We start from the raw sequence: 24877 nt of genomic DNA, 5'->3' as shown, positions 1-24877 counted from the left end.
GACCAAGCTGTTCTCAGATGCTTTCTGCTAACTGATAAATATCATCATCTTTACATGTTTTAAACTTTACTTAACTTTTATTCGATTTTATTCTGCTGTTTTTTACTGAACTTTTACTTCATTTTATTATTTTATTTCTACTATTGTTTAATTCTTATATTTTTCTCTCTTCTTCCCCCTTTATTTTATATAATTTTATTTTCTATTGTTTACTGTTTTGCCTTTACCTCTGTAAAGCACATTGAACTGCGCTACATAAATAAACTTGCCTTGCCTTACACAATTAAGCTGTAAATACACAGCACTGTGCAAAAAAAAAAAAAAAAGTCTTAGGCACATGTAAAGAAATGCTGTAGACCAAAAATGGCTTAAAAATAATGAAACGTTTCAACATAAAAAAAAAAAACAACCTGGTGTGAATTGTTGAACCCCCTCCAGGGCTCTACATTAACTTTGAGACATGGTTGCCCATTCGGGCAACCATTTGTAGAAATCTGGTTGCCCAAACTCAGAACATGGTTGCCCAAATATTACATATTTTTTTTATATTATTCTTCAACCTTCTCAGATGCTGTCTGTATCAACAAGCATTGACACTAGCGCCCCGTGCGAGTAATGCGGTAATTAGTCAGTCATGTAGTGAAGGACATACCAATGGACAGTCCCCCCAGGATTCCGCGGGCCTTTTTTGTGATTGTTGCGGGCTAAAATGTCTGATGTTGCGGGGGGTTTTCCAAAAAAATTGCGATGAAAGTTGGTGTTTTTTTTAGGTTTTTGTTGCGATTACATTGCGGGAGGAAGTGAAAGTTGTGAGAAATTGTTGCGATTTACTCTTTGTGATTAAAATTGAGGGATATATTAAATATTAAGTTATTACTGAAAAACTATTGATTAAAAAAAACAAATACACTGAGAAATAGTCCTATAAAACAACTTTACCAATATAAAAGATTACCAGGACTACAAAAATGCAGAAAAATAGGCTTTACTTATCCAAATGCACCTGTTGGTTCAAAAGTTAAAGTGCATAGAACCTCACAGCACAACATGAAGTTACCTTAAAATATAATATAAATGCCTCAGCTTTCATGTAAGAAAAAAAAAAAAAAAACTATTAATACTAGTACTGTGTGCAGGCAGTCTCTCCTGAAGACTATTGGCCCTTTTCCACTACCCTTTTTCAGCTCGCTTCAGCCCGACACGGCTCGCGTTTCGACTACCAAAAACCAGCACGACTCAGCTCGTTTCAGCCCTGCTTAGCCCCTAAAACTCGCACCGTTTTGGAGTGGGGCTGAAGCGAGCCAAAGCGGGCCGAGTGAGGCTGGGGGCGTGAGCAGACACTCCCCTGTGCACTGATTGGTGAGGAGGAGTGTCCTCACATGCCCACACACGCCCCGCGAGCGCGCTGGGATCTGTAAACACCGCAAACCCGGAAGAAGAAGAATTACAAATTCCGAGAATTTCTGAAGCCTTATGCGCCTCGCCTCATCTATACGCTCTTGCCAGTATCTGTCCGCGTTGTCGGTGACAACAAGCCACAGCACCAAGACCAGCAACACTAACGACTCCATGTCCTCCATGTTTATTGTTTACTATTCGGGTCGTGAGACTACCGCTTAAAAGCTCACTGATGTCACTGTTTGCGCTGCTTAACGACATCACATGACGTCCACCCACTTTCGCTAACTCCACCCAATGTGTCCACCCACTTCCAGCCAGCACAGTTCAGCGCGGTTGTAGTCGAAATGCAACTCCAACAGCCCCGCTCAGCCCGACTCAGCACGGCACGGCTCAGCCGCGTTTGTAGTGGAAAAGCGGCATAAATTAAACAATAATTATAAACTAATAAAATAAATGGCTCAGGCTTCATAGAAGAAAAAAAACAATTTGAACAGAATCTCACAGTATGATGCTGAAGCTGCCTAAACAATGGAAAATAAAATACCATTTTGGCAAAAATGTTGGCATCCATTAATTTATTGTATTAAGTGAAAAAAATAAAGTGCACACAGTCCTTCACTGTAAACATAACACACTTTCAGTAACAGAATTTAAGCCTACATAAACACTGACTCGCACATGCAGTGTTGCCAGATACTGCTGACGTTTTCCAGCCCAAAATATGTTCAAAACCCGCCAAAATGCACTTTACACCGCCCAATCTGGCAACACTGTGCACATGCTGCTTCTCTTGATCGTATACACAGAAGTAAGGCGGAAGGTAGTTTGTCGACGTCACCTCAAGACGACGCCAACAATTGGTCAAATTTGCAGGAAAGTTGCGGTGATTGGATATAATTGCAACACTGCCCTGAATTTGCGGGGATTGGTTGAATTTGCGTTGAAGTTGCAAATCGCGAAATCCTGGAGGGTCTGAATAGAACACTGAATATGCACTACGCGATAATTATTAGCAATAGGAAACTGCATTGCGAGCCCGCAATGTGCAAATGTGAATTCCGCTAGTTGTTGAACATCCCGTAATGATAACATGGACGCGGTCTTTCCGAGTCAAACAATTGCAAATCGTGATGGAATTTCATCATATGAATGAATAAACATCGTTTTTCACGCAAGTTGACATATTTGGGTAGTTGCCCGATCAGGCAAGCATTTGAGAGAGTCTGGTTGTCCGAATCTATTGAATGGTTGCCCCAGGCAATCGGGCTACTGTTAATGTCGAGCACTGCCCTCAATATTGGTTTTCTTAATTAAACTAAAAATACGTGTTGCCAGGCAAAACAAACCTCGTCCGGTAGCATTTATGATTAATATGAAGGACGATATCGCGGAAAAAAAAAAAAAAAAAATAGGTCCCCTTTGGGTCCATGTGGCTACCAATTATAAATAAAATAGTTTTCTGATCCCATGTCCATACAGTAAATACAGCATATATTTACTCCGTGTCAGTAGCCACAAAATTAAGCACAATCCAAAAATGAACATTTAAAAAAAAAAAAAAAAATATACCAAGTGTTTGTACTTCATATTATTCGACTCTTACAGTTTTCGAAACTGAAACCTTCGAACCGAGGTGGACGTACACATGCTGTCGCTATGACCCAAACTCTTATTTCCCGGAAATGGCCTGGCACTAGAGCTCAGTGGAACACACTTTCCCTCCGTAATAAGCATAAACATGTCTGAAAGTGATTTCTTTAGTCTAGTCCATTTATTTTGAATGATGAACTGAATTGTATACACTCACCGCCCATTTTAATTGGAGCACGTGTATGTGCGATCACTACACTCTTACAGCACGATGACGTAAATGGCGAGTGCCTCTATATGAGGCAGTAGATACAACAAAAACAATTTTGACCTTTTTGGTGACCTTGACCGGATGACACTCAAAATGATGGCGGTTCTATTTGAGACCAATGCCCATCTATCCTAAAAGTTTCATGAAGATTGGCCCAGCTGTTTTCCCAGAATACTGTTAACAAAAAACCCAACCGAAAACAATACCTCGCCCCCTGGTGGACTCCATCCCGGACAAGGTAATAAATGTAATATGAAAATATGTATATTTAACACAGTTCTGGGAAATTATTTTTATTCTTGAATGATTTTCCCCTCACTAGAGGGGTTCTTCCTCTTCCAGATAACAATGGCAACAACAATCATGACACCAATCCGCCATCTACCTACTCCTCCGCCACTTGATAAATGAACACAGCCTTTATTCTCTGCTGCAGCAGTAAATCAGCTTTCACTCTGTAAATCTGGAGTTTTATAGGACAGTGGTTTTCAAAGTAGGGGCTGCCGGGGGGGGGGGGGGGGGGGGGGGGGGCTCAAAGTTGGAGGGATGATAAAATTGCAAAAAAATGTTTAATTATTATTAAATATATTGTAATTAGTTTTTAAATCATTATAAAATATAATTATTAATACATCATATCGAAACGTTGTTTGCCATGCTCATCTCTCCGATTGCCTGTGACGTTGCGGTTTGCGCCATTTATCAAGCTGCTTTGCTCCTCAAGCTAGCGTATTGCTAGCGCAAAATGGACAGGTTTTTGAAGAGACCCAAGGAACAAACCAACAGCCCTGCTGTGGAGGACACTACTGCGAAAAAAACAAAACAAAACAAAACTAAGTAGTCCTGGCCAACTAAAATCTGAAAATATGAGGCAGCATACATCAAGTATGGCTTTACAGCCATACGGAAAAATGGCCATGATTGCCCGAAATGCGTCCTCTGTCTGGAGACCCTGTCAAACGAGTGCTTAAAATCTTCGAAACTTCAGCGTCACTTGGTTCAAAAACATCCGACAGATGCCGAAAAAACAGATTTCTTCAGACACAAAGAAGAGCAAGCTATTGTCCCCGAGCGGGCCCTGAAGGCATCATTTTTAGCCTCATACCACATTGCTCGTGCTAAAAAACCTCACTCAATTGGAGAAGATTTGATTTTACCAGCCACCAAAGACATTGTCCGAGAATTGCTTGGTGAGGATGCTGCCAAAAAAAAAAAAAAAAAAAAAACCACCATGCTGTCCCACCCTCTGATAACACCGTGAGCGGACGGATTGGTGACATGGCTCAAGACGTATCTGCTCAGCTGTTGGAGCAGGTGAGAGCCAGCGAATACTTCGCACTTCAGCTGGAGGAGAGCACAGATTTATCCAATGAGGCCCAACTGCTTGTGTACATCAGATTTATTTCACAGGAAAGATTTGTGGAGGAAATACTATTTTGTAAAGCACTTGAAAGAAGAACTACTGGGAAAGACATTTAAGTTTTGGACGATTACATCGAGTCTAACGGATTGGACCCGTTGTGTGGGGGTGTGTTCGGATGGAGCCGCGGCAATGACTGGGAAGATCAGTGGAGTGACCGCTCTCATTAAGCAGAAGGCCCCGCATGTAGTGGCCACACACTGCATGCTCCATCACGAGGCACTGGTCGCAAAAAGGATGGATAACGAGTTGAATCAGGTGCTACAGGAGGTTATACAAGTAGTGAATTTTATTAAAGTCCATCCCATGAAACACAGACTGTTTACCCTGCTTTGTAACGAGATGGGCACTCGTTTTGAGGGGCTGCTGCTTCACTTGAACGTGCGCTGGCTATCACGGGGCGCAGTTTTGAACCGTGCCTATGAGCTGTGGAGGGAGGTTGCAGAGTTCCTCTCATCTGAAAAGCATCAGCTGGCAGATCGGTTCACCGATGCAACCTGGATCCGCAAAACTTGCATACATGTCAGACATTTTCCAGCATCTAAATGTACTGAATCGAAGCATGCAAGGACGTGACACGTACATACTCCAGGTGCAAGACAAAGTGCGTGCTTTTTCCAAAAAGATCACGCTGTGGTCAAACAAGCTCCAGGAGGGAGTTACAGAAATGTTCCCACTACTTCACCAGGAGCTGCTGTCATGTGATGATTTGGGCTCCGTTTCTCCATTGATCCAGTCCCACCTGGAGCACCTCCAAGGATATTTCAAAGACTCTTTCCCTGACCTCGAACACACAGATTTAAACTGGGTTAGGAACCCCTTTGCCCCCGGTGTCGGTTCTAGTCTGGACTTGAAGTCACAGGAGGAGCTGATTGAGATGACAAACTCAGGGGATTTAAAAATGGACTTTGAGGCTCTTCCCCTATCTAACTACCGGCTACATGTAAGAAAGGACGATCCCAGCTTGGCTGACAGGGCATTGAAATGCCTTCTCCCTTTCGCAACAACCTACTTGTGAGAGTCTGGCTTTTCAACTTTAAAAGGTACTCAAAACCAAAAACACAGAGCACATCTACATGTGGACAACGACATGCGTATGGCACTGACTGAGATTAAGCCCAGGGTTGACAAACTATGTAGGAGCCACCAAGCCCATCCCTCCCACTAGTGTAAACCATCCGTCACTCCCAGACACACACACTTGAGAGTGGTTTGATTTCTTTTGTGCTGTTCTTATCAACAGTTTGTTGAAAAGTTTGTTCAGTGCGAAAATATTTGTGTTGAAAACATGTTAGTTAATAATATTCTTATGCTAAATAATATAATATAATATAGGAAAGTGTTTCTCTGACCTCTCAGGATTCGCCGCTCGCTCACAGGCAGCACTAACTCCTTCTCCAAGCTGCTGTGCTGAACCACGCAGGTGTAGTTGTGTTTCTCCAACTCCTCAGTAGAGACTTTCAGAATGCTCCTCTTCTGGAAGGTTCCATCATGGTTGGGTAACGTCTCATTAAGGACGTGGAGCTCAATGTTCTCTCCATCCTTCTGCCAGGTGATATTCAGGGCTTTGGGGAAGAAACCTGTGGCGTGACACACCACCTCTGGAGATAAGGAGTGTTTCTGGAACACTGACACCTTGGGAAGAACTGCAGAGACACGGACAAATATTATCTCAGATTTATTATTTAGACTGTAAATAACACTCGTGTGTGTTGCAGGGACAGAGTACATCATTACTGTATACACTATGGCAGTGTGCATGCATTGTAGTCAAACATTGTAGTGTCAGTGTATGCCATAGTAAACAAGTGTGTTATTAGTCTGTTAGTGTGTGTTATTGCACTATCAGAACGCATGCTGTGAAGGATGGAGTGCGTACACGGTGTATAACCACTGCACTTATAGTAACCGAGCAGATCACACACTTTACCTTTCCTCTCCAGAGTCGCATTGCCGCAAGACACAAACTTCTTTAACCGATCGATACATTCATTCTCCAGGTAGCTCTTCTGGGATTGAGCATCCCACTTCTTTACAAGTTCTCCAGCTTGAGGTTTCATTGCAGTCCAGGTTCCATTTTTCAGATCGAGACTCATGAAATCTTCTCCATCATAACCGAACAGATCATACCCTCTAGTGGTGCCGTCATCATCACACTCACAGCCGTACATCCTCTGGACTGTATGAACTCCTGCACACAAACACACACAAAATGAGGTGAGATCAGATGAGATAACTTTCCTTCTATACTCTATTCAAACTGCTACACTGCGTTTTTCTACTCGTCCTTTTTACATTTTGTCCTTTGTACAGTGGCGCTCACAGCCGAACACCCACTGGAGTGTATGAACTCCTACACACACACACACACTTCAGGTGAGCGAACTTTCCTTCTACACACATTTCAAAACCTTACACTGTTTTTCAAATCAGTCCTTCTTTTGTTCTTTCTGGTAGGAAAAAGAAAATTTCATAATTTAAAAGGTCAACAGAGAAGCTCTTTAATGTGATAGTCTGCAGTTTGAGACACTGATATAATGATGTCAGGATTGAAACTTGGCGGTCGCACGGTCACCAGAGGCGACTAAAAACTTACCAGGGCCACTAAAACTTGGTTTGGTCACCCCAAGGGCGACTATAATTTGAGAAGTACAGAGGAAAAAAAAAAAAAAGTTCCTTCCCCGGAGTACCTTTCTTTTATTTGCTTTCCTTTCCTCAACTCCAAGATCGTGAATTCTAGTAAAAGTTTCGTTCTAAAGTGCAAAATTCAAAGCCATTTGTGAGTTTTCAGATCACTCCACGATTTCCACTGCTGTGTCAGAAATCACACACTCCGTAGTGGACTATGTAGTGAGTTCGTCATTTTGTAGTGCGGTCTGAATGTATAGTGAGAATTATTACACCCTGTATAGTGAACTCCGAGTATCCCACAATACACTGTGAAAAGCAGTGTACAACCAATGGGCACTAACCAAGCAATATATCATGCACTGCGGTCATGCATTATCAGAGCTGTTTCATAAGGAGCGTTACGTATTTTAGATTGAGTTTAGCAGTAGTTTGTTTTTCCTTCTGAACCTGGGCACGAAACAAATTTATATGCTGTGGTGCAAAAATGGCAATCATAGCGGAGCACCATACCAAAGAAAAAATGGTAAACCCATCAAGTCGTTTTTTTTTTGTGGTTTGTTCGTGTACCACCAGTCATACACCCCGCCTAGCAGCCAGTGTTAGTAATTACCAGTCATACACCACCTCGTGGCCAGTGCTAGCCAGTAAAGAAATAAAACAAGAGACTGGCTATGATAAAATTCTACAACCCAGAAACAGGGTTGTAGAATAGGGGGCAGTACATCCAAGGAGGACACATCCAGGCTGGACAAACTGATCAGGCGGGCCGGCTCTGTGGTCGGCATGAAGCTGGACTCTCTGGTGACTGTGGCAGAGAAGAGGACTATGGACAAACTACTGAACATGCACACAGTCATCAGCAACCAGAGGAGGCTGTTCAGTGACAGAATGCTCCTTCCCAAGTGCAGGACGAACAGACTTAAAAACTCCCTCATGCCATCAGACTGTACAACTCCTCTCTGGGGGGGAGGAGGGGTAACAGGAGGACAGAGGACGGGAAGTAGCAGCAGTAGCCTAGCCTAACAAAAAGCAATACTGGACAATGTGCAATACCTCTCCTGCTGGACTCCCCCATCTTATTCTTTATATTTGTATATGTAAATACTTAATTTATCTAGAAGTTCTCTCTTTTCTCTATTCTCTGTTTATCCTGTAATGATGCCGCTGGAATTTTAAATTTCCCTGAGGGAACCCTCCCAAAGGGATCAATAAAGTTCTATCTAATCTAATCTCCACCAATCCACAGTCAGACAGATTGTGTACAAATGGAGGAAATTCAAGACCATTGTTACCCTCCCCAGGAGTGGTGGACCAAAGATCACTCCAAGAGCAAGGTGTGTAATAGTTGGCCAGGTCACAAAGGACCCCAAGGTAACTTCTAAGCAACTGAAGGCTTCACTCACACTGGCTAATGTTAATTTTCATGAGTCCACCATCAGGGGAACAAAAGCTCAGTCAGCAAGCAAAGCAAAAGCTCAGTCAGAAGCATATGCTAACATTTTTAATGCAAATGCTGTCAAACTTTGGAAACATACAATGCTTAATTCCTTGTATTTGTCCAAGCTTCAACTTCACTGCCCTGATCATTCCAGATATTGGATGGAATTTGTAGGTTATTTGCTTACACTCGTACTTCAGCACTGCTCGCTCTTGGATTCTCTCGGCTACATGCATTTATCGTTAGTCACTTTGAATAAAAGCATCAGCTAAATCACTAACAATGTTTGAATAATGTACGATATCTAAACAATTACACAGAATTAAATGCTGATGCATCCATTTCTGGGGGCATACATTAAACACCATGGGGTGTTAAAGTAAAAATGGTTTTGTATTATTTTTTTGTGTGTGTCTGACTAGAGGAAATTTAAGGGCCACTTTATTTTGGCCTGGGCCACTAAGAATTCAGGGCCACTGGCTGAGTGATGATCAATAACTGAAGTTAATTTTAGTGCTGCTGATCTGCTGCTGTTTAATCGATGTTACAGAACCACTGTGTACTACTGAGAATACAGAACGTTATTTTGCACGAGTATTGTTCTGTGCTCGTTTGTGGATTCACAATAAATTCTGAGAGGTCAGAAAGGAAACTGTATTTGTGTTACTTTAACAGGTTTATTACACAGAGCTGTTTCACCAGCCATCAACACCACTGAACAGCCATAACTATTTCACGGAGATCATCTTTAACAGGTCATTTAAAGCAAACACATCGACTCATTCGGAGTTCAGCAGGTCAGTGGCGCCGCCAGGCGTACGGCCGTACGCACTAGGCGTACCTTGGGGAGAGAGAGAGAGATTTTTTTTTTAATTATAATTGTTACCTGAATGCTTTGGCAATGCAACATAATTTGAGAAAGAAAGAGAGACGCGTGTGTGCCGGCGCATTTGTGTGCTTAAGGAGTGGGCAGGGTGTTTTAAACCTGGTCAATGCAGATATAAATGCATATATAGATTTAAATTGGTCAATGCAGATATACTTTTCTTGCACCACTGAGATTCTCTCCAGTTTTGAGAAACAGAGACAGACAATCGTCAGTAGTCAGAGCTTGTGCGAGAATTTATTGAGAAGCGAGTCAAAAATGAGTAAACGAACCCTGAAACAAACGAGCTTGTTTCAGACTTTTACGAAAAAGTCCAAAAGCAGTGATCCAGGGGTGTCATCTGCTTGCCAGTCCTCTCCAGTATCAGCTAGTAACACGGCACCGGCAGCTTCCACTCCTCCGCAACCTAGCAGCAGTACGCTGCAGCTGGATGCGAGCTCAGTTCCTTTGAGGAAATTGCCTTCATCTACCTCCGAGTTTGAAACTAGCCATACATCCAGTGAATTTCATATAAGAACACCTACATCTCCCCATGTCCATTACGATCAGAAGTAGATGGTTGCTGATACAAGGCTCACTGGGCTTGCGCTCATGAACATTCATTTTGATATGGAGATTGACAGCGCAGAGATTATGAGGCAGTTCGACGCTACAGGTAGAAGACGAATTAACTTTAAATAGGCACAATTTTGCTCGGTGATTGGGTGCGCCTTTACCAAGAGCTTGGTGGCCTGGGGACAGGACTGCGCTTGCGGTGTAGGTCTGCGTGTACTCGTGCGTGCAGTAGTGCTGAGCAAGTTCACTAGAATCTAATCGAGGCTATAAAGAGTTTGTTTATTGTCGTGTGTAGTTCACATATGTTGTTCAAATATCAGCCTGTGTTCATGGAAGGCTATTGTTCAATTTCAAGTTAAAGTTCTATCGTTGTTTTGTGTATAAGCCTATAGTTCGACTCCTCATAGAAACTGCAGCACGCAAGCGTTTTTTTGGGGGGGGGATTACACCGCTAGTGCGTACCTTACAGTTCAACCCTGCAGGCGCCCCTGCAGCAGGTGAGCAGCCACACAGCATGGGGTACTGTGAGAAACAGGAAGTGCTTTCAAAATCACCTTAACTATCTTTCCTCAGCTATTTTACACGTCTTATTTTGTAGTTCTTGATCAAGGCAATTTATTCCCCCCAGTTATTATAGGCTATTCATTTAAATAGGCTTGGGGATAGACTGTAGGTCTTAGGGATATGAGGCATATGAAGACACCCCCCCAAAAAAAAAAAAAAGGGCTGAGGCAGACCAGTTCTATTGCAAAGTGATAAAACACGTTATATTGCATATACAGTACCATGTCAAGTCTTGGGTCAAAAGTCAAAGTCTTTCCCGCACCATTCATGGCGCATTTGGCGGCGCCGATCACCATTTTGTAGGCCTCAGCCTTTAGCCTATATTACATAGCTGGGGTACAGTGTGTGTGTGTGGGGGGGGTCCTCTGGTAACCATGAGAGTTTGACTCCCCACTCACATCTGTATTGCAGCGTGCCTTGCCAGATGGCAGTCAGCACCATTTTTATGATGGCCTTTGGTATGACCAGACCATGAGTAGAACTCGTGATCTCCCGATTGAGAGGCGGACCACTCACCGGTTACGTGTAATGAAATGCCCTAAAGCAAAGATGTCAAACATATTGAAATTAAACATTTCTACATAAAAATTTAAATACTATAAAATGCTATTAACTTTCCAAAAGTCAATATCTGGTGTGACAACTCCAGGACAATGAGTGCAGCTTTATAAGGAAATAAGTTTTACTGAGCATCTTACAGAATCTGCCACACTTGCTTCCGTTTTTGCAGCAAAACTCAGCAGGCTTCATTCTGGTTTTTGTCTGAAAAGTAGCCTCTTGCCTTTCTTGCTTTTTTTTTTTTGCAAAATTTAGCCGGGCCTGGATGTTTTTCTTTGACCCTACCCCATAGTCCAGGCATATGGAGAATACGGGAGGTTGTTCTCACATGTAGTACACAACCAGTACTTGGCAGAAATTCCTGCAGCTCCTTCAGTGTTGCTGTAGGCCTCTCGGCAGCCTCCCTGACCAGTTTTCATCGTCTTTTCATCAATTTTGAAGGGACATCCAATTCTCGGTAATGTCACTGTTGTCTCATATTTTCTCCACTTGTTGATGACGGTCTTCACTGTGCTCCATGGTATATCTAATGCCGTGGAAATGTTTTTGTCCCCTTCTCCTGACTGATACCTTTCAACAATGAGATCCCGCTGATGCTTTGTAAGCTCTCTGTGAACCCTGGCTTTTGCTGGAGGAGGCAACTGAGGAAATGTCTGAACTTTATTTGGGGTTAATCAGAGTCATTTTAATTGATGGCAGGCGTGAACCCAAAAAGACTGAACGCTGTAATTAAATCAAAAGGTGCTCCAACAAGTAGTACTTTATTTTTTATTTTTTGTGTTTTTCCCTTGAACAGATTTGTCTGTTTTTCAAATGAATTGGACAGGTTATAGGTCACATTAAAGGAACAGTCCACCGTACTTCCATAATGAAATATGCTCTTATCTGAATTGAGACGAGCTGCTCCGTACCTGTCCGAGCTTTGCGCGACCTCCCAGTCAGTCAGACGCAGTGAGATTGACTCCTGTTAGCAATGTAGCTAGGCTCAGTATGGCCAATGGTATTTTTTGGGGCTGTAGTTGGATGCGACCAAACTCTTGCGCGTTTTTCCTGTTTACATAGGTTTATATGACCAGTGATATGAAACAAGTTCAGTTACACAAATTGAAACGTAGCGATTTTCTATGCTATGGAAAGTCCGCACTATAATGACAGGCGTACTAACACCTTCTGCACGCTTCGGCAGCACATTGATATCTGAGCTCTGTATCAACGCGCTGCCGAAGCGCGCAGAAGGTGTTAGTACGCCTGTCATTATAGTGCGGACTTTCCATAGCATAGAAAATCGCTACGTTTCAATTTGTGTAACTGAACTTGTTTCATATCACTGGTCATATAAACCTATGTAAACAGGAAAAACGCGGAAGAGTTTGGTCGCATCTAACTACAGCCCCAAAAAATACCATTGGCCATACTGAGCCTAGCTATGTTGCTAACAGGAGTGACCGCGCGTCTGACTGCGTCTGACTGACTGGGAGGTCGCACAAAGCTCGGAGAGGTACGGAGCAGCTCGTCTCAATTCAGATAAGAGCATATTTCATTATGGAAGTATGGTGGACTGTTCCTTTAAAGTTAAGAAAAGTCTTGAAATTATTTATCATGGTCTTTTTTTTATATCAGAAAAACCTATCATTTTAATGGGGTGTGTATATTTTTATATCCACTATAGCTGCTCGATCTAATTTATAGGAATTGATCTGCTAGAATGCATATAGCAAAAAGACTTCAGATTTGTTATTTTGGTGAAACATTTAACCAGTCGTCATCAGGGATGAGAATGGGACATTTAAAAAAAAAAAAAAAAAAACTCTGAAATGCCTGGCCGGTCTAATCCCCCTTACACATACATACATGTATACATATATTAAAAAAAATCTCCTTCTCACCCCCGGCGGGGGGGTGGTATCCATGTCATCCCCAAGCTCGGGTCCTCTACCAGAGGCCTGGGAGTTTGAGGGTTCTGCGCAGCATCTTCGATGTTCCTAGGACTGCGCTCTTCTGGACTGAGGCTTCAGATGTTGTTCCTGGGATCTGCTGGAGCCACTCTCCCAGTTTGGGGGTTACTGCCCCAAGTGCCCCCACTACCACGGGGACCACGCAGCCCTTGACGTTCCACATCCGTTCCAGCTGCTCTTTCAACCCTTGATACTTCTCAAGTTTCTCATGTTCCTTCTTCCTGATGTTGGCGTCAGCTGGGATCGCCACATCTATCACCACCACCCTCTTCTGCTCTTTGTCCACCACCACTATGTCCGGTTCGTTAGCCAGGATCTGTTTGTCAGTCTGGAAGCTGAAGTCCCACAGAACCTTGGCCCTGTTGTTCTCAGCCACCTTCTGTGGTATGGCCAATTGGGACTTGGGTACTTCTATTCCATACTGGTTGCAGATGTTCCTGTATACTATCCCAGCCACTTGGTTGTGCCTCTCCATGTACGCTGATCCAGCTAGCATCTTACACCCTGCTACTATGTGCTGGACTGTTTCAGGGGCTTCTTTGCACAGTCTGCATCTTGGCCAGGATCTACCAGAGTAGATCAGACCCTCTATGGCTCTTGTGCTTATGGCCTGTTCTTGTGCTGCCATGATTAGTGCCTCTGTGCTGTCTGTCAGTCCTGCATTATCCAGCCACTGGTAGGAGATTTTATATATATATATATATATATATATATATATATATATATATATATATATATATATATATATATATATATATATATATACATATACACACAGCATATAAAAAATTTCAAATTCAATGACGGTCTAAAACGTTTATAAACTTGTTGCAAGGATGGATGGCAGTGGAGCCGGAAAACTTCTTCCTCCAAAAATACATTTATTTTTTCTATTTTCAAAACTTTTCTTAAAATAGTGCAAATATTTACAGTGCGCCAACCAAAGGTTCAAATTGCCAAAAAGAAAACTATACAAACAAAATAAGAAGAAAAAAAAAAAAAGAGGCTTCAAGTTTGCCAGACTACATCAAAAAGACCCTGAACAAAACTATTAGTCAACCAAACCACAGCACCTTCAAACAAGACGTTCCAACCACAGCTGAGGTGCTGGAGCTATTGCAGAGCTTACATACCTGCAGCCCCGCCCACAGCTGAGCCCAAATTGCAAAATTAAATCAATCAACTAAATAATGACATCCTAAATACAAAATAACAATTTAAAGAAACAAACGCAAAATATACAAACATCCAAAATAATTTTCTTTAACCAAAAACCCTTCAGTGCATAGTAAAAATACATGTTTCCCCAACACCAGTAAAAACACCCCCGTTAAAATAGTCCGTTCTACCAAACACATGCGAAACCCCTCCATAACAAGCCAATGGTACAGTCCCTCGGTTTCCCACAACAAACAGGAAGTATGTGGAGTTCGCGTGATGAGTTACTAAAAACCATTTTGTTATAAAAATGCTAGAACTAAAACTTGACGTTAGAAATAACCGGTTTGCACGTGTGTTTCCTAGACCAGAGACAATGCTTAACAGATGGGAGATGAAAGTGCTTAGAAATGTGTGATGCGTTTTACATACGAGTGGAGCCAAACAAATGTTACTAGAATGCTGGTAGGCCTTTCCCTGCACTCGTAACAAATGCTGCTCTCGTTAGAAACTATGGCAAACGGTGGAGTATGAAATGCTTGAAAACCAGTAATTCCCATACAGAAAACAGTAATGGAAATGAAGTGCAACTCACAGCGACTGGTCAGCCAAGATGTTTGAACGTTGCCGGCAGATTGCTGCCTGTGCGCTTGCATGAGAGGTAGGTGTGTGTGTAGGTGTGTGCGCACGTGCAAGCGTCACGGCTCACTCCGTGACACACTAATATATTATATATCGTGAGCGATAATGGAGGTAACCGTAACGATATATTAGATTCCTCCTGACTCCGTCTTTGACAATTTAAGTAAAACGTACCTTTGTGCTTTTTTGTTTTGATGTGCTCCTGGATGTTTCTAGCTCCCCTGTTTCCATAATTGATCATATCTGAGCACAGAATACACAGAACCTTTCCTGGCACATCCACTTTTCGGATATGTTCCGTCAGGCACGTCATCACAGTTTGTCCCCCTATCTGCACGGTAACGCTACTATCGGGCCATGCCCATCGGAAACAGTTCTTTATCCTGTTCGATTTATCGATTTTCCTGGCACAATCCTCATTTTCGCGATCCAAAACTTTTGCCATATTGGCAAAGTAACTTTGAAAACTAACCAAAATAACTAGAACTTAAGAAGTGATCAAAACCGTGTACATGTAGCTTGTTTCTCCGTGAATTGTAGAAGTGAGATGAAACTAGCGCCAAAACGTTGCCGGAAATCGTCGTGAGTTGTCGTTAGCATAAATATTGAAGAAAGCAATGACGATTTCCGTTATCACAGCTGCAATTAATTTTGCGATGAGCGTTGCCGAAAGATGCTGGCGGGCGGGCGGGCGGTCGGTCCTGCCTGCTTGTGCCACCACAAGCCTCGCCTCGGGCCAACCCCCCCCCAAAAAAAAAAAAAAATTCTCAACGGATTTACACATTTCACAAAAATGACATTTTCAGTGGGAAAAACTCGGAATTCCGCGGATCCGCAGAAAATTCTCATCCCTGAGTCATAAATCTTTATTTAAATTTTTTTTACCCAATTTCTGATTCAAAGAATCTTGCACTGATCTCTCACCAGAAAGCCTATAAAGAAAAATAGCTGGCTGTAAAGACTCCTCTGATTTATAAAAGGAATGATGAGTGATATTTAGTGAGCACAATGACTGGGTAGATCTCAACAGTTAACCAGGCAGAAACGGGCCTTAAAGCGTTCCAGAAAAACTTACAGCTTTGATTGTGGGTGAACCGTCACTGTTGAAACGTAGCTCTGTTCATATGCACATTTATGGTTTTGGAGGTAATTAGTCAGATAATGCTCGTTTCACTTGGAAACATTTGGGGGTGGGAAACATACAAGATAATTACCTCTTTATATAGTTCTATAGACAAGAGTTACCAAGGCAACCAGCACCTGGAATGTCTGGGCAACAAGTCAATCACTTGATATATGGGCTGCCATGGTGACAAAGCAATGGGCGACTCTCACTTCCTAGGTGTACGCGCCTTAAAACCTTTGCACAGTGCTGTATGTGACCATGTTTAATTTTCTTTTTCAGTGGTGTATTTAATAAATCTGATGTGTGTGCACGCACATGTACAGAGTGCTATGTACCATGTGCAGTGATTAAAGCTCGGAGTGTGAGTCACCTTCAGTGTGATTAAAAAGCTGATCCATAATGGTATGGGAACTGTCCTGTTGACCCTCCACACGTTGTGTCTCTCTCTTCCAGTAATCTGGATCATCATTACTGATGTTCTTTATCCACTCTGTCTTTGGGATCATCTTCGTGATGTTGGAGTCATAGTACACAAACGGTTCTCCATCCAGCAGACCTACAACAGTGAATTCTGGGAGGTTTATTCCTCTGACAGCAGTGTGTTGGTACTGCAGTGTGTGTGAGCCTGTAAAAGGGGAAATAGTTTCAGTAACTCACAGATAAAGTAAAACTAAGGTGTATAAATTCTATAAAATTACTAAAGAGGTCACCAACACAGCTCTTGTGAGCAGCTGGTTGATGGTAGCGTGATGCTGCTTCCACTTGTGGATAACGGCACCCTGATGGGGTTTATAAGAACAGTGGAGTAGGCTTGGGATCGAGGCCTTTTTCATGCATCGATAATCAGAAAAATTTCCATTGATTAATGATGCATGTCAGCATTTCAGAAAAACACAGTCAGGTCCATAAGTATTTGGACAGTGTGGACACCACCAAAGTGGATTTGGAAGTGAAGCAGTCAAGCCGTGATTAAAATGCAGAATTCCAGCTTTAATTCAAGATGAACAAAAACATCACATTAACCATTCAGGAATTACAGCCGTTTCTTGTACATTGTCCTGCCATTTTCACGGACTCAAAAGTAACTGGACAACTCACTGATAAGTGGCTTCGTCCAGGTGCGGCCCGTTTCCTTGTTATTTCACGAGGAATTAAGGAGATAAAAAGGTCAAGAATTGATTCCAAGAGTTAAATTTGCATTTGGTTGCTGTTCATGGCAGAGTTATTATACTTTCAAAGTTTGTTGGTTTTTATTTAGTCTTTCAGGTTTTATAAACTTTGTTTAGTTAGTTTTTACAAGTGCATATGTAGTTTTATTTTTGAGGAACCCATGAGCTTTGAGTTTGTCGGGGATTGCAGAGCCAGAACAGGACACGAGCCGTTTACTTTTGGCACAATTAGATGCTGTATCCGTTTGCTGGTTCTTACCATAGAGATCTCATTTTGTCTGTCGACATCAATGAAATCAGGCGCCTCGACACTGAAATAATGCTGAGCAATAACAGTGTGGCCGAGGGTTTGGGATCACTGTGTCAAACAGGACGCTTTTCATACATTTATATTTGATTTATTTGGCAATAAAAAGTACATGTATATAAAACACAAGCAATGCACTGCCCAGGAGAACACACAAAAAGCAATAAACTTATTTCCATTGTGGTCCTCAGAAAGGGGGGGCAAAATGCACAAAGTCCACTGGTCAACAGAAAAAAAGTTGACATACACAATAATTGGAAAGACAACATGAGTGATACTAATAATACATAAAATCATCTTGGTTGTCATTTAACAATTGCAACATTAAATATTCCTTCACAGTTTTCTTAAAAATCATCTTTACTCCTTAACATTTCAACAGAAACAGGTCGGCCATTCCGTAACTTAGCACCAGTATGGTAGAAAATAATTTTACTAAAAGAACCAACATGATTTACAATAAACAAACCAAACTATTTCTAGTATGATTATGTGTAGACAACTGGAAGTTAGATTTCAGATACTCTGGAGCATTGTTGTTATAGGATGTTGGGTGTGGTTTAAGTTGTTTAATGCAGTAAATCAACAGGTAACATACCAACTTTCTTGAACTCATCCACTCCAACACTACTCGGAGGAGGGAGATTCAACATGAACCTGATAACCTTATTTTGTGCCACCTATAATCGACGCTGGGATTTCTGTTAGTCCACTGTACCATGCACAACAAGCCTAGTCGAAATGACTCCGAATCGAGGCAGAAACAAGCAATCCAAGTCAAATTTACTACCGTTTCTGTATAAGAATTTAACCAACTTTGTACATTTGGAGACAACTTTCTCAGCAATTACATCACCAGACAATGATTGGTCCAAATTAACACCTAAATAATTTATTGCTGCTTTGATTCAACACACACACACACACACACACACACACCTCCCTACAGCTCTCCCTCCAAAACACAAACGTGCACTTGCTTGCTGAATGAAGTGTCCACCAGATACAACATTCAGGGAGAGGAGCGTCGCACATCGTTATCATATTCAATTAAAAAAAAAAAAATCCCCCAAATAACAAAAACCAAATAACTCTGGTCACCAGTGTTGGAAAGCTAGACAGATGTCCACTCTGGTTTGACCTCTTGCTTTCAGGTGCTACTTCCTACTTGTGAAGTCAGAATTACGAGCACGTCACGTTCAAGTGCTTTGTTGTTGGAGTGAAAAAAAAGAATTAGTGGATGCAAGATTCCTTCTCATTTTTCTTGGGGAAATCCTACTTTGATTCTGGAACTCCAAACCTGTGTTTCCACCAAACATGGCGAGAGCGTCAAAACGACCGTCTGTCGTTCATTTCGTACGAGAGCCAACGTCTCTCAGCGGCATGATTGTTGGTGGGTGGGGGTGTCAGAATAAAGTTGAAATCTAGGCAACTTTATGATAATAAGCCATGATGTGGTTCGGCAGCAACCAACCGGAATTTAGAAAGTGCGCCACTTGAAAGAATACTAAAGAACATAACCATGTAAATTTCACTTCTGTTCAAACTGTTCCTAAATACAATAGAGGAGACATTAATAAGTGCAGTGGTGGGTTTCCCCGTTATTTATGATGCGCCCCCATTTACATACAGGGACAATTTCAAAATAAACAAAAGCCATGTTGAAATTTGACTTGACATGTAGCAGTAACACTAATGCCACAGCACACAAACTACTTTTAATTAGTCCATCATTAGTTTATTTTCTTACCAAAGATGAAATCACAATTGTTCATTTTACTTCAGATCGATTTCTTACCATCACTTTTAAAAGATTCCATGAGGTTAACTTATACCCTACTTGCGGTCAGTTGGCACAAAGAGACCGGCTGAAGGGTTTGTTTTGTGGTCCTTTAAATAAACTTTGCGAGAGGAAGCATTCTGAACGACCTCGTAGCCGTCCATTTCTTCATCACAGAGCGTCTACGAACTTCGAGAGCATCGTGGACAGACTGGACGCATGACATGAACAGTCATCATGTGATTTCTTGTGAAAATGCTGGACTTTTTGGATTTCTGTATTTTAAAACATTTTTTAGAAACTCTGCTTCTATTTGGAATATTATACATCTCTATATTTTATCCAAGATTGGTGGCCTGAACTTTTTTCTTGTTTGCAACTACGATACAAGATTCTTATAAAATTGTCTTTTCACTGCCATGTTTTCTTGTCATGGTCTCATTTACAAATATCGGGTGGAGTGGGATTATCTTTTTTTATACCCTTAAACAGTTCGGTTTTGGCTCGGGATTTGCCTCCTGGATAAAAATGCTTTATTCTTCCCTGTTGGCGGCTGTCCGAATAAACACCAATCTCTCCCCCCATTTTTCACCCTGTCGTGGTACTAAGCAGGGCTGCCCCCTGTCGCCCGTTATTCACTATTGCAGTTGAACCATTGGCGATTGCACTGCGTGGTGAAGTCGACATTAAGGGAATACAGAGAAATGGATTAACGTATCCCTTTATGCTGATATGCTATTATACCTATCTGACCCCTTAATTAGTCTACCAAAAACACTTAGTTTACTAGAAGACTTCGGTAAAATATCAGGCTATAAGGTTAATTTACAAAAGAGTGAGATCAGGCCAGTCAATACTGCAGCCAAGCTAATTAAATTTAATTTATTTCCCCTTAAAGTAAGCATACATAAATTTAAGCACTTGGGCATTTGGATAACACACGAATTTAAGGATCTTTTTGAGGCTAACTCTCCCCCCCATTGCTTTTTTGTCTGAAACAAGATTTGGAACGCTGGCGCTTACTACCTTTATCACTAGGAGGGAGAATCAATACAATCAAAATGAACGTACTGCCAAAATTTTTATATGCATTTCAGTGTATTCCAGTTTTTTTTTTTAACCAAAACATTTTTTGTCCATAGATAAATTATCTGGATTTATTTGGAATGGTAAAAACCCTTGAATACGCAAGAGTATCTTACAGCGGCATCGCCTACACGGCAGACTATCCCTCCCTAATTTTCAATTTTATTATTGGGCTGCTAACATTAGGATTATGTTGTATTGGAAGGAACCTTTAATCCATGATGCAACTCTGAAATGGTTGCAACTGGAAAACCTATCTTGCAACCTATCTTCCTTGTATGCCCTGCTCTGCTCAAAACTTCCATTATGTGAACCTTTGTCAAGGTACACTTTAAATCCGATTGTGAAGCACTCTCTTAAGATATGAACACAGTTTAGACGCTCCTTACTTAGTGACTTTTCTATTTATGCTCCCATAATGAGAAATCATATGTTCACACCATCAATTATAGATGGAGCTTTTGATTTTTGGGTCAGAGGAGGGATCTCCACAGTAAGGGATCCATTTATCGATAATACTTTCATGTCCTTTGACCAGATAATGCTGAAGTTTAACATTCCCCGCTCTCATTTTTTTCAGTTCCTGCAGCGCCGTAATTTTATGTCCGCATCCTTTACTTGTTTTCCAACAATCCCACCCAGCTGTCTTTTGGACTCCATTCTAGGACTTGTGCCATGTTCTAAAGGGATAATTGGGGTGGTATATTCCTGGTTAAACTCGCAATTTGGAACCTTTGACTCTGCTAAGGAATCAATGGGAGGAAGATTTTGGTGCTCGGATTGCGGATGAAGTTTGGAAGACAGCTCTAGATAGGATACATTCCTCTTCGATTTGTTCATGACATAGAATCATCCAGTTTAAGGTTTTTCATCATCTGCACTGGTCTAAAGTAAAGCTAGCCAAGTTTACTCCGAATATTGACCCCTTATGCGACTGATGCAGGCAAACAACAACCACCCTCTCACATCTCTTGGTTTTGTACAAAGCTAAATAATTTCTGGCAATTAATATTTAAAACCTTCTCAAATGTTTTTAAAAGTACACATAGAACCTCCTGCCATTATTGCAATATTTGGAGCAACTCCACAGGATATAAATCTTAGTCGGCAGGCAAAAAGTATGACCGCTTTTTCAACTCTCTTAGCTAGATGACTTATATTGTTTAAATGGAAGGAAACGCTCCCTCCCACCTTTAGTCTATGGGTTAAAGATCTTATGCACCATTTGGCGTTGGAGAAAATTGGCTACACCACAAGAGGCAGCCATTTTTGACTCACAGAGAGGGTTGACACTGCTGTCGTGGCTTTCTAGTGCTGACCCAATAACACCTATAGCTTACTTGTTATTTCTCTTTTCTTACCACCACTCATTTATATATTTACTTGTTTCTTCATTTACTTTAGTACTACTGAAAGTATTTTTTTTATATTATATACAGGCCCGCTGACAGGGGGGGACAAACAGGTATGTTGTCCTGGGCCCAGGAATTGGGGGGGGGGGGCGCAGAACTGGGCTCTCATGAAGTTGTGATTATTTTATTTCATTTCAAAATGTGTTGATTTGGGGGAGAAATGTGCTTTATTTGCATTCAATAAATTATTTCTAGATCTTTTGCCTTTATTGTCTTTGAAAAAGGCGTCAAGAACCCCCTACCACCCCTAATGCAAAAATGGTTTGGTCTGACTCGTTCAGCCCGTCCCTTCTGTGTGTGTGTGTGTGTGTGTGTGTGTGTGAGAGAGAGCGCGAGCATCCCCTCCCCCAACCCGCGCGCTGCGAGCAGAGTGTCACAGGATTTTCTCAGTGCACTCCCTCCAAACAACGGGGATTTACACGAAAACGGAAGGAGATATTCACAAAATTCTTTCACAGCAAGCGCCACAAGGCTCTCCTGAACACACTGATGTAATTTTTGTCTGTAGTGTAAAACATGAGGTCATTAGAGCAAGTTAAAAACGAGTGACTTTTCTGCCAAATTTATAATGGCAGTCTATGGGGAAGCGCAGCTGTCCTCTCCTTACTTTCAGGCTTCTCATTCAAAAACTAAGTCCTATCGTGTCGGTAGACACATTGTGTGAATCAGGACAAGTGTGGCTACTACTTTTGAGAAAATTGTGTGTGGAGTGAAAATTGGGGCTGAAAACACAGTTTAAATGAGAAAGTTTGAGCTATTTTTCCAAGCTCTCTACACTAACTTAACGAGCTCCACTGGTGTGTAACGCAATAGACACCCATTGTAAAGCCGGAATTTCTCAGGCTTTATAAGGGGGAGGGGGTGGAGACGCGGGGAGGGGGGTGGGAGCATGGCGAGGGCGGGCGTGTTTCTTTTCAAAATATGGCTTGCGGGAACCGTTATTCCAAAATCTCGTACTCCACCTTTAAGGGGAAAAAAATGACATCGTTCGATCATAGCGCTTCGACAATCAGCGTGCGTGCCATTTGCTAACATGCACAAGTCAGGAGCACAGAAAAGAAGAGAGAAAAAGAGAGGAAGAAACCAAGAGACTCAGGGGCTCACTGCATAAATATTTTTAAAAAGATTCGGATGATGCAGCAGGTACTAGCAAAGGCAGTGGGGCAGCTGAGCCAGGTAAGACACAGCCAACTTTTTCCAGCCCCGTAAAGTAACCCCAACCAAGGCACGCGCGGCACGCAATTCATGTTACAAACGAGGGGAGAGCAAGTCACACTCAACACCATATCAAACGCACAGGGCATTCAATCATTTCATAACCACAACGGCTTAACATTGTGTTTCATATATCTGATTGAAGCTAAGAATATTCACATTAGCCCACAATCATATCCCGCCGTTTCTCGAGCGGTGTGTTCTTCTCTGCTTTTCACACTGGACAGTACGCACGCACAGTATACTATGTTCGCCCCCAGCCCTGCCCGAAATCCCCCGTCCATCGCTGCTCCTTCAAGAGCACCCCAATCGCGTGAGTAGAGACTGGGATAAGAGAGGTGGGTGGGTGTGTGTGTGGGGGTTGACCCGGGGGGGCCCAGCCAAAGCTGTCAGCGGCCCTGATTATAATATATGCGCCAATTCTATCAAACCAAACAGCGACCAAAGCAAGCTCACTCACCAGCAACTGCTGCTTGGGCCGGTGTTTCTTGGTCTGCTGAAGGCGCTGATGCATCTTGTTTTGAGTCTGTTTTATCATATATATTAAAAAAAATTAAAAATTGACTTAGTACTAGAATAGAACTATGAAAAATATGTAACAAAAATTTCCATTGCTAGTTTTAGGCAGCTTAGAAACCAGCTCTTCCATTATTGCAGTTTCTTCCACATTTTCTTGATGCTGTGTTCTAGAAACGGCACTAAAACTTAGCTTCGAAGCCACAAAATGCAACTTTGATGGAAAAAACAGGGAAAAGAAACTCGAAAGACTGGCAGCTACACTGGCAGCTTGAGCAGCAAACCTCGTTACCCAAACAGACAGGAGGAGGTTTGGTTTACAAGACTGAGAACGGGCCATACTGGATTAAATAACAGCTTATACGTTATAAACAAACATCTATCTGGAAAATGTGAACTTTGTGGAGTGAGAGAGGATGTAGATCATGTTCTTTTAAGATGATTAAAATTCTACAGACAGAAAAACTGAAGAGGGACGTGAACGCAGTTAAGAAAGCCTTTTCTTTAGACGCCTTATTAGGTGAGCCGAGATCAGGCTATGGCCATTATCGTGCTATGATAACATTTATCAAAGAAACAAAAAAGTTAGCAAATAGGATTAGGTTAATTGTTTTGTGTTTTTCCTTTTTATTTAATTTTTATTTGAAATGACGTCCATTTGATTGCACCTACTGCCATCTACTGGACGGAATACACTTTGCTTGTAAACTGCCGTAAAACCTGACAGGAGGAGGAGAAGGCAGCTTGCCTATGCTTTCTAGTGCGATCGTGTTGCGCTTGCGCAGAACTGGGTTTTCGTGCCAAACCCACAGTAAGTCCATATAAGGTTATAGAAACCCTAATGAGGCTGAGGTGACTCACTAGTTACAAAAAAAAAAAAAACGTTAGAAAAATGACAGTGGGCGCTTTTCTAATATTCTTATGCGGCTACTGAAAAACTGTATGGTCCGACACGGGGGTGGGTCATCATCCCACCCAGGACCCCTCAGCCACGCCAGTGGCGCCGCCAGGCGTATGGCCGTACGCACTAGGCGTACCTTGGGGAGAGAGAGATATTTTTTTTTAATTATAATTGTTACCTGAATGCTTTGGCAATGCAACATAATTTGAGAGAGAGAGAGAGAGAGAGAGAGAGACACGTGTGTGTGCCGGCGCATTTGTGTGCTTCAGGAGTGGGCGGGGTGTGCGTGACCAAGA

General features: G+C 42.0%; 1 protein-coding gene across 1 annotated transcript in view; it reads right to left on the bottom strand.

Annotated features, from left to right (window-relative positions):
- Positions 1-23678, bottom strand: part of LOC132872888 (H-2 class I histocompatibility antigen, Q9 alpha chain-like) — a gene marked incomplete at its 3' end in the record, with an annotated part of 281775 nt that extends 258097 nt beyond the window's left edge. Inside the window, exons 1-4 of the mRNA XM_060908005.1 lie at positions 23621-23678; positions 16566-16820; positions 6613-6873; positions 6035-6328 (exon numbers count right to left, since the gene is read on the bottom strand). Of these exons, the coding sequence (XP_060763988.1) occupies positions 6035-6328; positions 6613-6873; positions 16566-16820; positions 23621-23678 (868 nt within the window). The remainder of the gene's footprint in view (positions 1-6034; positions 6329-6612; positions 6874-16565; positions 16821-23620) is intronic.
- Positions 23679-24877: the final 1199 nt, after the last annotated feature.

This window comes from Neoarius graeffei, chromosome 24 (assembly GCF_027579695.1).
Source record: "Neoarius graeffei isolate fNeoGra1 chromosome 24, fNeoGra1.pri, whole genome shotgun sequence".
NCBI lineage: Eukaryota > Metazoa > Chordata > Actinopteri > Siluriformes > Ariidae > Neoarius > Neoarius graeffei.
This window is presented reverse-complemented; position numbering and strand designations above follow the sequence as displayed.